At 38.8% G+C, this 12,221-nt stretch overlaps 1 protein-coding gene across 4 annotated transcripts in view; it reads right to left on the bottom strand.

Annotated features, from left to right (window-relative positions):
• Positions 1 to 12,221, bottom strand: part of EPB41L4A (erythrocyte membrane protein band 4.1 like 4A) — a 250,082-nt gene that overhangs the window by 143,908 nt on the left and 93,953 nt on the right. For all 4 annotated transcript variants that reach the window (XM_045087135.1, XM_045087137.1, XM_045087136.1 and 1 more), the window contains exon 2: positions 740 to 844. In XM_045087135.1, the coding sequence (XP_044943070.1) occupies positions 740 to 844 (105 nt within the window). The remainder of the gene's footprint in view (positions 1 to 739; positions 845 to 12,221) is intronic.

The raw sequence follows: 12,221 nt of genomic DNA, 5'->3' as shown, positions 1-12,221 counted from the left end.
GGTTAAGAGCTTCTTAGACTAAAATAAAAGGCACTAATGAATATCCTTTCGTCCCCCAACCACCTCTGCTCACCACCCAAGAAATAGCTTTTCGACCTTATAACCATATAGGATCAACCCTAACCAATGTAGTGAGTTTCTTCTCTAAGAAACTTTCCATCCATCAACCAGCTAGGAAGATGTTAGACCTTCATGAAGACTGACCCCAGACACCAAAAGTTTGGTTGCCTTTATCACTTACTCCATCAAGCTCATGAGTGAAAACTCCTACTTATTTCTTTTGTAATTACTCTCTCAACTTCTAAAGCTTAGATAAGCACCTTTTCACACTGTATTTTTTCTCTTTAACCATTTATTTTCTTAAAAGGCAGTAAGTAGTATCTGTCCCTTCAGAAGACTAGCCACTCGCCTCCTAACACATTACCTGGCTTACTTAGTTCTCCTAACAGTATACCTGAAAAGTACTCTCTATGATATGGCTGTAAAAATGCAAACCAGCAAAGTCTTCTGCAAAGAGAAGTACACACATATAAGTTGTGAATCCTGCCACTCTATATAGATTTTTGGCAGAAAAGGGAAAAAAAAAAGCTAAACATTTTAGCAAGGAAAAACATGTTTGAGGCTTTCAAAGTCATTTTCGGTTACAAAGAAACTACCTACTTAAAACCACATCAGCAAAGGCCAGAGAGAGAGTGTATTTTATAACCAGAAAAATTGAATGTGAAGTCATTGTACTCACTGTCTGATGGCTTCTGTCACAGTAACGCAGCCCGAAATAATCTATCTCCACGAGGTTTATGTGACGGAATACGTGGTCAAGGACAACAGAACCTTTTGTTGACTTCTGCAAAAATAATTCACAGTTTTATTTTTTTTAACATGGTGTCTCATCTTTCTCAGTGGGACACAGTCACAGCTTCTCATCTTCTCTTAGCTTCGCCCACAATGGAAGTGATTTTATTAGCCCATGGTTCCCTCTTTGAGTTTTACCTCAATTACAAAGAAAAGCAGGGTTGTAAGTAAAATGTATTAAAGAAATTCCTTTGAAAAAAACATTTTTAAATTGTAGTGGGTTTTTAATTAATATAAGCTTCTTTTCTTAGGGGATTGTAAATTATCTTCCAGACAAAATTCTTATCTTAATAAAGATAATCTTTTATATGAAGAGCAACTAATGAATTCATCAAAAACCACTCATGTTGCTTAAAATCCCACAGTTCTTTCACTTGAAAAAGCAATTTTCACCTACAGCGTTACTATCACAACACAGAAGATACACAGAATTAAAATAACAATAGCCAAAGCTTTTATTTTCAATCCTCAACTAATAAACCTACAGATTAAAGCTGCCCAAGTTAATGTTCTGAAAAGCCCTTGTGAAGAAATTTTACTTTATCTCTTTCATATAAGCAGAGATGTAAAGAGAACATTTCCCCTGCTTTCTAAGATCTAATATATCAGATCTAATATATTAATTACCAATTATCACATAGCTGAAGATAAACATTTAATCAGAAAACACTACTTCACATATCATATTAATCTTGAAAACAATCCATTTCAGAGGCCCACTGATACAGACTTTTCCTTTCTCTTGCCCCACCCAGGCAGGTACAGCAGGGGAGCAGAAGTTCCCAAGAAGTCACACACTGCGTTAATGAAGTAGGGCTTTCTTCAGCTGTGGTTTTCCTCAGAGAATTACCATCACTCATTTACTTGTATTGGAGAGTACTCAGTATTGCACTGCTTTTAGGAAATGAGTTGTGACATAAGGGAGATGTTTTGATTAAATGCATTGTAAAAAGGGGCACCTAGGTGGCTCAGTGGGTTAAAACCTCTGCCTTCGTCTCAGGTCATGATCTCAGGGTCCTGGGATCAAGCCCCGCATCGGGCTCTCTGCTCAGTGGGGAGCCTGCTTCCCCCTCTCCCTCTGCCTGCCTCTTTGCCTACTTGTGATCTCTGTCAAATAAATAAATAAAATCTATAAATGCATTGTAAAATGGATGACAGGTGATAAAGGCACACACTGAGAGAAGACTGTTCTTGTTACAAATCCCAAAGGTATTTTTGTTTCCTTCTACTAAATTACCTTGGTTAAACTTAATTGGTGTCCTTTTCAAAATCCATTGGATAATACATAAACAAAAATGCCTTCCGTGATGGACCTTTGGCTTGGGACACGTTCTATACTAACAATGCCATGTCCAGTCAATTATTTGTTTGTGCTCATGTACTTACACGTTTAACTAGGGTAAAAATCTGGAAAGAAAATTACTCTTTCAAGGATACACATACTTAAAACTACAACGAGCACTGCCAAAAGACCATTACAATTTATTCAATGAAAGTACATTTCCCCATACCTTTGCCAACAAATTCTCTCGAGCAAAATTTTCCCCATCTGACTGAACAAAAAAGAGTTGAGAGGGTAACTTTCAATTTGCATTTTCCTGACACTTATAAAAGTAGGTGCTCTATCATCTACCTACTAACCAACTGCATTTCTTGGCATTTGGGTTAGGTGTTCTCTGCCTTGAAGATTCACTCTCTCCTTCTTCCTTTGCTCCACCACCCAAAAAAATTCCATTATGTATATATACCACCTCTTCTTTATGCATTCATCTACTGATTGGACACTTGCGCTGATTCCATAGTTTGGCTATTGTAAGTAATGCTGCAATAAACACAGGGGTGCATATATCCCTCTGAATTAGTATTTTTTGATTCATTGGGTAAATACCCAGTAGTATGATTGCTGGGGGAAACTTCATATTGTTTTCCACAGTGGCTACACAAGTTTACACTCCCACCAACAATGCAAGAGTGTTCCCCCTCCTTCACATCCTTGCCAACACCTGTTGCTTCTTGTGTTTTTGATTTTAGCCATTCTGACAGGTATGAGGTGATATCTGATAGTAGTTATGATTTATATTTCCCTGATATGTCTGTTGGCCATGTGTATGTCTTCTTTGGAGAAATGTCTGTTTAGGTCTTCTGCCCATTTTTAAATTAGATTTTCTTTTTTTAAGTTGTGTAAGTTCTTTATATATTTTGGATAGTAACCCTTTATCAGGTACGTCATTTGCAAATATCCACTCCCATTCTGTAGGTTGCCTTTTAGTTTTGTTGTTTCCTTCCCTGTGCAGGAGCTTTTTATTTTGATATAGTCCCAATAGTTTATTTGTGCTTTTGTTTCCCTTGCCTCAGGAGACATATCTAGAAAGTTGCTAATAGCCAATGTCAAAGAGGTTACTGCCTATGTTTTAGGACTCATATTTAGGGTTTTGTTGTTGTTTTTAAGATTTTATTTATTTATTTGACAGACAGAGATCCCAAGTAGTCAGAGAGGCAGGCAGAGAGAGAGAGGGAAGCAGGCTTCCTGCTGAGCAGAGAGCCCGATGCGGGACTCGATCCCAGGACCCCGAGATCACGACCCGAGCCGAAGGCAGCGGCTTAACCCACTGAGCCACCCAGGCGCCCCCACATTTAGGTTTTTAATCCATTTTCAATTTATGTTTGTATATGGTGTAAGAAAGTGGTCAAGTTTCATTCTTTTGCATGTTGCTGTCCAGTTTTCCCAACACCATTTGTTGAAGAGCCCTTTTTTCCATTGTATATTCTTTACTGCTTTACTGAATATTAATTGACCATATAATTGTGGGGTTTTTTGCCAGGTTTTTTATTCTATTCTGCTGATTTAGGTATCTATGTGCTAGCACCATACTGTTTTGATAACTACAGCTTTGTAATATAACTTGCAGTCCAGACTGTGATGCCTCTAGCTTTTCTTTGCTTGTTCAAGATTGCTTTGGCTATCCAGGGACTTTTGTGGTTCCATACAAATTTAGGATTCTTTGTTCTAGTTCTGTGAAAAATGTTATTGGTTATTTTGATAGGGATTGCTTTAAATGTGTGGATTGGTTGGGTAGTATAGACATTTTAATATTTGTTCTTCCACTCCATGAGCACAGAGTATCTTTCCATTTCCTTGTGTTACCTTTAATTTCTTTCATCAGTGTTTTATAGTTTTCAGAGTACAGGTCCTTCTCCTTTTTGGTTATTCCTAAGTTTATTCCTAAATATCTTATTATTTGGGGTGTAATTAAAAGCAAAAATGTTTTCAAATTTCTTTTTCTGCTGCTTCATTATTAGTGCACAGAAATGCAACAGATTTCTGTACACTGATTTGTAACCTCTGACTTTACTGAATTTGTTTATCAGTTCTAGCAGGTTTTTTGGTGGAGTCTTTTGGGTTTTCTGTACAGTGTCAGGTCATCTGCAAATAGTCAAAGTTTTACTTCTTCCTTACCAATTTTGGATATCTTTTATTTCTGTCATTTGTCTGACTGCTGTGGCTAGGACTTCCAGGACAATGTTGAATAAAAGAGGTGAGAGTGGACGTCCTTGTCATGTTCCTGACCTTAGGGAAAAAGCTCTCCATTTTTCCCCATTAAGGATGATATTCAGCTTGCTAATTTAATAAGTAACTCTATTGGGGTTTTGACTGGAATTAAACTGAACTGATAGACTGGATGACTTGGGGCATAATGATAGGGTATTTTCAAAGTGAAACATATGTTTTTCTCTTATGTTCTTCAAGGATGTTTTATACTTTTTTTCATGTAGGTCTTACAAAATTCTACTCAAACTTTATGGCAGGCAAAATTTACAAAGTGCCCTCTCCCCCAAAATAAATCCTGTTCTAATCCCTAGAGCTGATAAAATGAATTGTCAATACTATTACTGTGTTATGTTATAAGTCACAGTTAGCCTTAATATCAGGAGATCATTCAAGTGGATCTGACCCAATCACATGGGCCCTAACAAGCAAAACACTTTCTCCATCAACAGAAACAGGCAGAATGTAAGTCAAAGATTTTCAAAGCATAGAAACAACTCCACAGGTCCTTGCCACTTGAGAGATGGAGGGAGCATCTGAGATAGCAATGCTAGCACCCTCAAGGAGCTGAGAGTAGACTCCGAGTAAGGAAATGGGAACCTCTGTCCTACAGCCACAAAAACTGGATTTAGCTAACAACCTGAGTCTGGAAGCAGATTCTTCCCCAGAGCCTTCAAAGAAGGACTCTGATAACCAACACCTTGATTTTAGCCTTCTGAGATTAAGCACAGAACCCAGCCATTCTATCCTGGATTTCAGACCTACAGAATGGTAAGATAATAAATAGGGGTAGATAGATTTAAGCTACTAATTCGCAGAAATTTGTTATACAGCAACAAAAAACTAACATATGCTTATTCATAGCGATTTTATAGTTTTATTGTTGTTTTATTATGCTTTCTAATTTCTAACATATTAGCAATTAATTCTTCCACACTGGTCTATTCACAGCCATCTTGCTAAACTTGTATCAGTGAAAAGAATTTGTCTGTGGAATCTTTTTACATAACCACATTTTCTACCAATAGTAAGTTATTCTAGTTTTTCTTTTCCCAACTCCCCCTCCATACATTCTTTCCCTTACTGCATTAGTTGGGGCCTCAACCGAAGGATGACTGGTAGTTGTGAGAACATGATCCTAATCTTCTTCATAACTTTAACATAATTGCTTCTAAAATCTCATCACTAAGTATACTGGCTGCTCTGTACCCCTTGTACCTCTTTATCAAATAGAAGGTTCCTTTTATTTCTACTTTTTGGGTTTTTTGTTTTTGTTTTGTTTTAATCTGTTTTGATTTTTTAATTAAGAGTGGATGATAATTTTTTTTAAAGATTTTATTTATTTATTTGAGGAAGAATGAGTGAGAGAGAGGATTAGAGAGGAGAAGGTCAGAGGGAGAAGCAGATTCCCCAAGTTGCTGGGAGCCTGATGCAGGACTTGATCCTGGAAGCCCAGGATCATGATCTGAGCCAAAGGCTCAACCAACTGAGCTACCCAGGTGCCCGAAGAGTGGGTGATAATTTTATCAAGTCATTTATGGGAGTCTGAAAGGACAAAAATGATGTAATCATCTATGAGTTATATTAAAAGACTTTCTAATGTCAAATATTCTTCATGAAGAATTTTCTAGTTTAGTTCTTTCGTTCTAGGTATGTACTATCAAACCCCCTCCCTACTTGGAAAGAATCCCCCACCCTGCGCATCTTCCTAGAGGCAGGAAACAGACTCCATACCCCAACTCCTGGCAGCTGAGACATAACACATGATCTGGTTTCAGCCAAGGACTCTGACTTCTGAGCAAGTGATACAAAGACAGATGAAGACCTGAGAATTCATTCATGACAATGGCTCCCATTATGGTAGGGTGTCCAACAGCAGAGGCATGCAGAGGTGAAATCAAATGGGACAGGGTACAGTGATGACTGATTCCTAACCCAGGTTTCCCAGCATCCTTGAGGTACTAAAGGGAAGCAGCCAGGCAATCCACTGGCTTCCCTTCCCTTGCCCACAGGAACACTAATTGTGTACGTTTGGACCTAAGAGCCATGCCAGGGTCCTCGGTAAAAATCCTAGGAATGCAGAAAATTGGGTCCAATGGTATACTCAAAATATCATGAATACCAACAGTTTATCCTAGGGATGGAAGTGCAACAGGCAGACCTCTTGGTTGCCAACAGTAACAGATGACTCTGATGAAGTAACCAAAAAAGTTCACTGAAAGACACTGGTTTTATCTCACAGTCTCTATGGCGCTACCCTGATGGTGGGTCTGTATTCTCCTAATCCCAGTACAGCCACAATCACTAAGCATGGAGCCAACCTTCACCCATCACCACCTCCCTCCTGTGGTTCTGCCCAGAACCACAGTTTTCACCAATTGTTTCACCTACTTTAGTTTTCACCTACAGTTGTTTCACATTTGCCTTTTGCCTCAGGAATTTTTTTTTTTTTAAATAATTTCTGGCTGATTGAGATCCACCTTTCTTACTGTCCAGGCTGCTGTGGGTACACATGCCTAGCTTTCCTCTTACTTGAAAATACTTCTGGAAGGCTGACATATGAGCCTAGTGTTCCATTTCAATCTAATCCCTCCCCTGGATCCACTTTCCTACCCAGACACAGACAGGAACAGATAGAGTAACTAGAACAAGTAGAACCACATAACTCCACCTAATTCCTCTGTCCCAAGCAGATGGAAAAGTGCCTCATGAACAGAAGAGGAATGAGTTCTGCTTGAAATTTCAGCACTGAGATGGGGTAGAATTTGGGGGGGGAGGGAAATACAAGTATATATATACACATAAACATATATATAAATCAAGGGTATCGTTATGAAAAACACTTTATGCCTATAATTCCACAAGAAATGTTAGCTTCTTTATACATATAATCTATTTATAAATGGTAAATAATAGCCTACTCATGAAGAATACACACAAAAGCAAGCTTAGAAAACCAACTTAGCAGTTTGCAAAGTATATGAAAATAGCAGAAGTTTCATGCCCAGAAGGGAATCACCATTCTCCAAAACTATCACTCCAAAAATACCAGAGCAGAGTCTGTCGATCTTCTACAACAGCTTTTTATTTATACAGAATCTGGTACGGAAAAAAAATTTTTTTTCAAAGATTTTATATATATAACACACAGAGAGAGAGAGAGATCCCAAGTAGGCAGGAAGGCAGGCAGAGAGAGAGGGGAAGCAGGCTCTCTGCTGAGCAGAGACCCCAATGCGGGGCTCGATCCCAGGACCCTGAGACCATGACCTGAGGCAAAGGCAGAGGCCTAACACACTGAGCCACCCAGGTGCCCCAGGTACGGAAAATTCTTTATAAATATCATCCTTTAGCTTCTTGTTATCCTTTATGGAGAAACCACAAGGAAAACATGCAGTGTTCCGCAATGAATCCAGATCTACTTAAGAAAAAACATGGGATCTCATGATTCCCTCAACAGATTTCTGTTATGTTGTATGTCTATACATGAACCTGGAGCCGAGTTAGAGGAACCTCAGAAATATTGTATTTCTGTCCCTACTTCAAGCACATTTGTCCATGAAAACTTCTTCACTTCTCATTTCTCATGACAAGACTCAGAAACCATGGGCTCCATCAGTCAATTAGCTACTGGGGTTGGGGGTACACATCACCAGCCTGCATTTCTGCCAGTCCTGCCCTAACCAGCCCCTTCCAATCACCCTGTCCCCAATTTGTATCCCATTATTTATGCCTCCTACGCTTATGGAAAATTGCACTCTTCACGTGGATTCTTCACAGAGATTGCTGTGGGCTGTATTTTTCAGTTCAGATTGATAGTCAAGTTCAGAGGAAATCATCCTTGAATAAAGAAATGAAGAAGGGACAGAGAATGGACATGAGAGCCAAAGTAAGATTGAGAAGTGTACTAGGCAAGGAACAGGCCAACCACAGGATATATTACTAGAAAAGGATAATACCATTGAGGATATAATGAAAGAAACATATGACTTCACATATTTATTGAGTATATCCAAATTGAGTATATTCAAATATTTATTGTATATGCACAATTCAAGTATTTGAATTTTACAGTACATGTAAGCAAATGATTAATCTCCAGAAGATGGAAAAAGCATGCTAACAAATGCCACAGAACAAGATGCACCCCAGACTGTAACAGAAAGAACCTCAATGGGGGAAGCAGTTCACTTCCCTATGAGAACCCTGGAGAAGTTCTGGGGCTATGGAGTAACTAAGAAACTTCTAGAAAGTGAGACAAAGAAGGACCTGGTTATCATTAGGAGCATTTTTATGCATTTGACTGGTTACTCTGCATGCATTTTACTTGCATTAAAATGTGTTTTAAAAGAAAAGGTATGCCAAGTAAGAACTAGTCATTACTTGTTATTGTTCATAGAGTAATTGTTTTGTGGATCTGGTTGATTGCTGTGAGTATTAAGTAAGGAAGATGCCTGGAGACAAAATAGGGATATGGTGTTTCACTGTCAATTTCTTGACAACATTTCTAAACAATTCATACTCTCTGTTCCTCCCCCCCTTCAAAAACGCTACTTTAAGATCTTTCAATCCAAATTCCTCCCAAGCTCCTTGGGGAGCTAGCTCTAATCATTACAGACCATTATGTTCCAGTGTTGAGGCTACATGCCCCCAAGTCCTTAAAACATGAGACATGGGCCTTCACTTCTAAGTCAGATAGGTTAGTTTCATTTTAAGTTTAAAGATAATCTTTATACAGAATAGATAGTTTTCCTTGGGCAATAAAATAAATCTGACATTTTTTTTTAAGATTTTATTTATTTATTTGACAGACAGAGATCACAAGTAGGCAGAAAGGCAGGCAGAGAGAGAGGAGGAAGCAGGCTCCCCACGGAGCAGAGAGCCTGATGTGGGGCTCGATCCCAGGACCCTGGGATCATGACCTGAGCCAAAGGCAGAGGTTTAACCCACTGAGTCACCCAAGTACCCCCTGACGTATTTTTGTTTGCTATCATAAGGAAATCAAAAGAGAGTAGATACGAAGCAGTAAGAAGAAAATCAAGAAAGAAGTATCTGAGTTTTTTCCAACTCCACTCAGAAAAAACTCATTTAATGTTACAAGATATTAATTTACTTTTCAATGAGAGTAAATGCCTGTGACATATTTCTGGATTGTGAATTAGATACCACGTAAATCTAAGCAAATAGAGATAGATTACTTTTATTACTGACACACTAGCAGCATTTTGGAAAGAACAGAGCTTCAAGAAGCTTATAATCTTGAGAAATATTCCCAAATAGGACAAGTTTATTTGAAAATACCGTCAGTGAGGCTTTCAACCAGAACAAAGAATTTTTCGAATGAGTAATAACACCTTTGCAGATTAACACGACATTACAAACCAGAAAGGCAGGTTTTTGCCAGCTGCACAGAATGATAACTATTACAGTTCAGACAGTGTACTCCTTCACAAAGAGGAAAAGAACCCTTTAAAAATGCACTATATTTTTATTTAGTGTTTTTAACATAATAGATTCCAAGTCCTGTGGGAAAACATAAATCACGTTACTTTTTTTTTTTTTCCCAGCTCAGACCTGTTAGGATAAAGCAAAGGAGGAGCACAAAGGAGAGATTCTTCAGGCACCAATAGTAACTACTTCTCAGAACAAGTATTGTTAACCACCATCTGATGGTTTTTGACTAAGTTACCTTTATCCTCTAGGTGAGGAATCTATAAAAGAAACCCTCTTTTAGTCATTTAAAATAAAAACTAAAATGTTTACTTTTCAAGGTGCTGTCTATATTTTTCATATATAGAAGTTTAGGGGCGCCAGGGTGGCTCAGTTGGTTAAGCGTCTGCCTTTGGCTCACTCGGGTCATGATCCCAGGGTCCTGAGATGGAGCCTACTTCTCCTTCTCCCTCTGACCCTACCCCCTGCTTGTGCTTGCTTTCTCACTCTCTCTCAATAAATAAAACCTTTAAAAAAAAAAAGTGTGCTCACACAGACACATTTTTCTCAGACTTATCTAATGTTTCAGCCATCTATTGCTGTGTAACAAATCATCTCAAAACTTAGTGGCTTGGGGCGCCGGGGTGGCTCAGTGGGTTAAAGCCTCTGCCTTCGGCTCCGGTCGTGATCCCAAGGTCCTGGGATCGAGCCCCACATCGGGCTGTCTGCTCAGCGGGGAGCCTGCTTCCTCCTCTCTCTCTCTGCCTGCCTCTCAGCCTACTTGTGATCTCTGTCAAATAAATAAATAAAATCTTTAAAAAAAAAAACAAAAAAAAAAACTTAGTGGCTTGAAGCAACAACAATTTGCTCTTGATTCTGCAATCTGGGTAGGGTTCAGAAGGGAAAGATGGCATCTGTTCCATCTGGTGTTGGCGAGAGAGGTGCACTTGAGCACAAGAACCCAAGACGGCTTCATTCATATATGGACACCTCACCTGGGGTAAGAGGCTGGCTTGGCCTCTCTCCTTCCCTTCACTGTTTCTCATCATCTAGAGCCTCTCTCTTCAGAAGCGTAGTCTCCCATGGTGACTGAGGGCTCTGAGACCACAAGAGTGAAGCTGCCAGGTTTCTTAAGGCCCACACCTAGCACAGCCTCCCTCGTGCTACACTCTTGTCAGTCAAAGCAAGTCATCCGAGATGGAAAGGGAGGGGAAACAGATGCCATCTCTTAATAAGAAGAATAACAAGGAAGGATCACTGGCAGCCATCCTTGCACACAATCTACTATATCTCACTCCCCAATTTTTGTCTCTAAACTGGTTATATGCTTCATGATGTTCTTCCTCTGCTCAACTCATCTTTGCTGTAACAGTCTAAATTACAACAATGGAATAAATAAATAAATTACAACAATGAACAGAGAACAAATCTTGAACATCTGTATTTACATGACTATGCTAGACACTTTCATATACTTTATTCCATTTAATCTCCACAAGAGCCATGTAAGCTTAGCGTTTTTATTTCCATTTTACAAATGAGATTGCAGACATTGGGAAAGGATAAGCAGTTTGGTTACAGTCACACAGAAATAAGTGGTTAAGGCAGGACTCTGACCCAGAAATATCAGACCTAAAACTCTTGAGTTCATGCTCTTACGTAACTGGTTCTCAAACCATGGTCTGAGGATCCCTGGAAAGACCTAAAGATGTATCCAGCAGTCCATGAGGTCAAAGCTGTATCCTGAATATTTTGATATTTATCATCTTTTCTCTCTCACAAGTATACAGCTTTCCAGAGGTTACAGGGCAAAGGATTTCACAATAGACAGTATAGACAGCAGATGTGAGGATCAGCTATTTTCTATTAAAAGAGGTCTTAAACTTTCAAAAATATTTTTTTAAAAAAAAGGTCACTCTCCTCATCTAAAATTGTCTCATTTTGGAAAATACAACTATTTCTATAAAAATATTTACACTGAGGACACCTAGGTGGCTCAGTCAGTTGAGTGCGTGCCTTCAGCTCAGGTCACGATCCAAGAGTCTCAGGATGGAGATCCTCATCGAATCAGGCTCCCTACTCAGCAGGGAGTCTGCTTCTCCCTCTCTCTCTGCTCCTCCCCTCTGCTTGTGCTCTCTCTTTCTCTCTCTCAAATAAATAAAATCTTTAAAAAAAAATTTACATTGACATGTAATGCAATTTTTAAAATGAATTAGTTTTATTTCTTAGCTTTAACTTACAATACTGTAAATATACATAGATAAAACCCTCATAGACAAAAGTTCTTTGAGGTCCTAAGTAATTTTATTTATTTAAGATTTATGTATTTATTTGAGAGAGAAAGAACGAGAATGAAAGAGAGAGAGAGAGAGAGAGAGAGAGAATGCATGCACAA

Source organism: Mustela putorius, unplaced genomic scaffold (assembly GCF_011764305.1).
Source record: "Mustela putorius furo isolate JIRA1106 unplaced genomic scaffold, ASM1176430v1.1 tig00001059_pilon_pilon_pilon, whole genome shotgun sequence".
Taxonomy (NCBI): domain Eukaryota; kingdom Metazoa; phylum Chordata; class Mammalia; order Carnivora; family Mustelidae; genus Mustela; species Mustela putorius.
The sequence above is the reverse complement of the archived record's forward strand: the minus strand, read 5'-3'. Positions and strand labels throughout refer to the sequence as shown.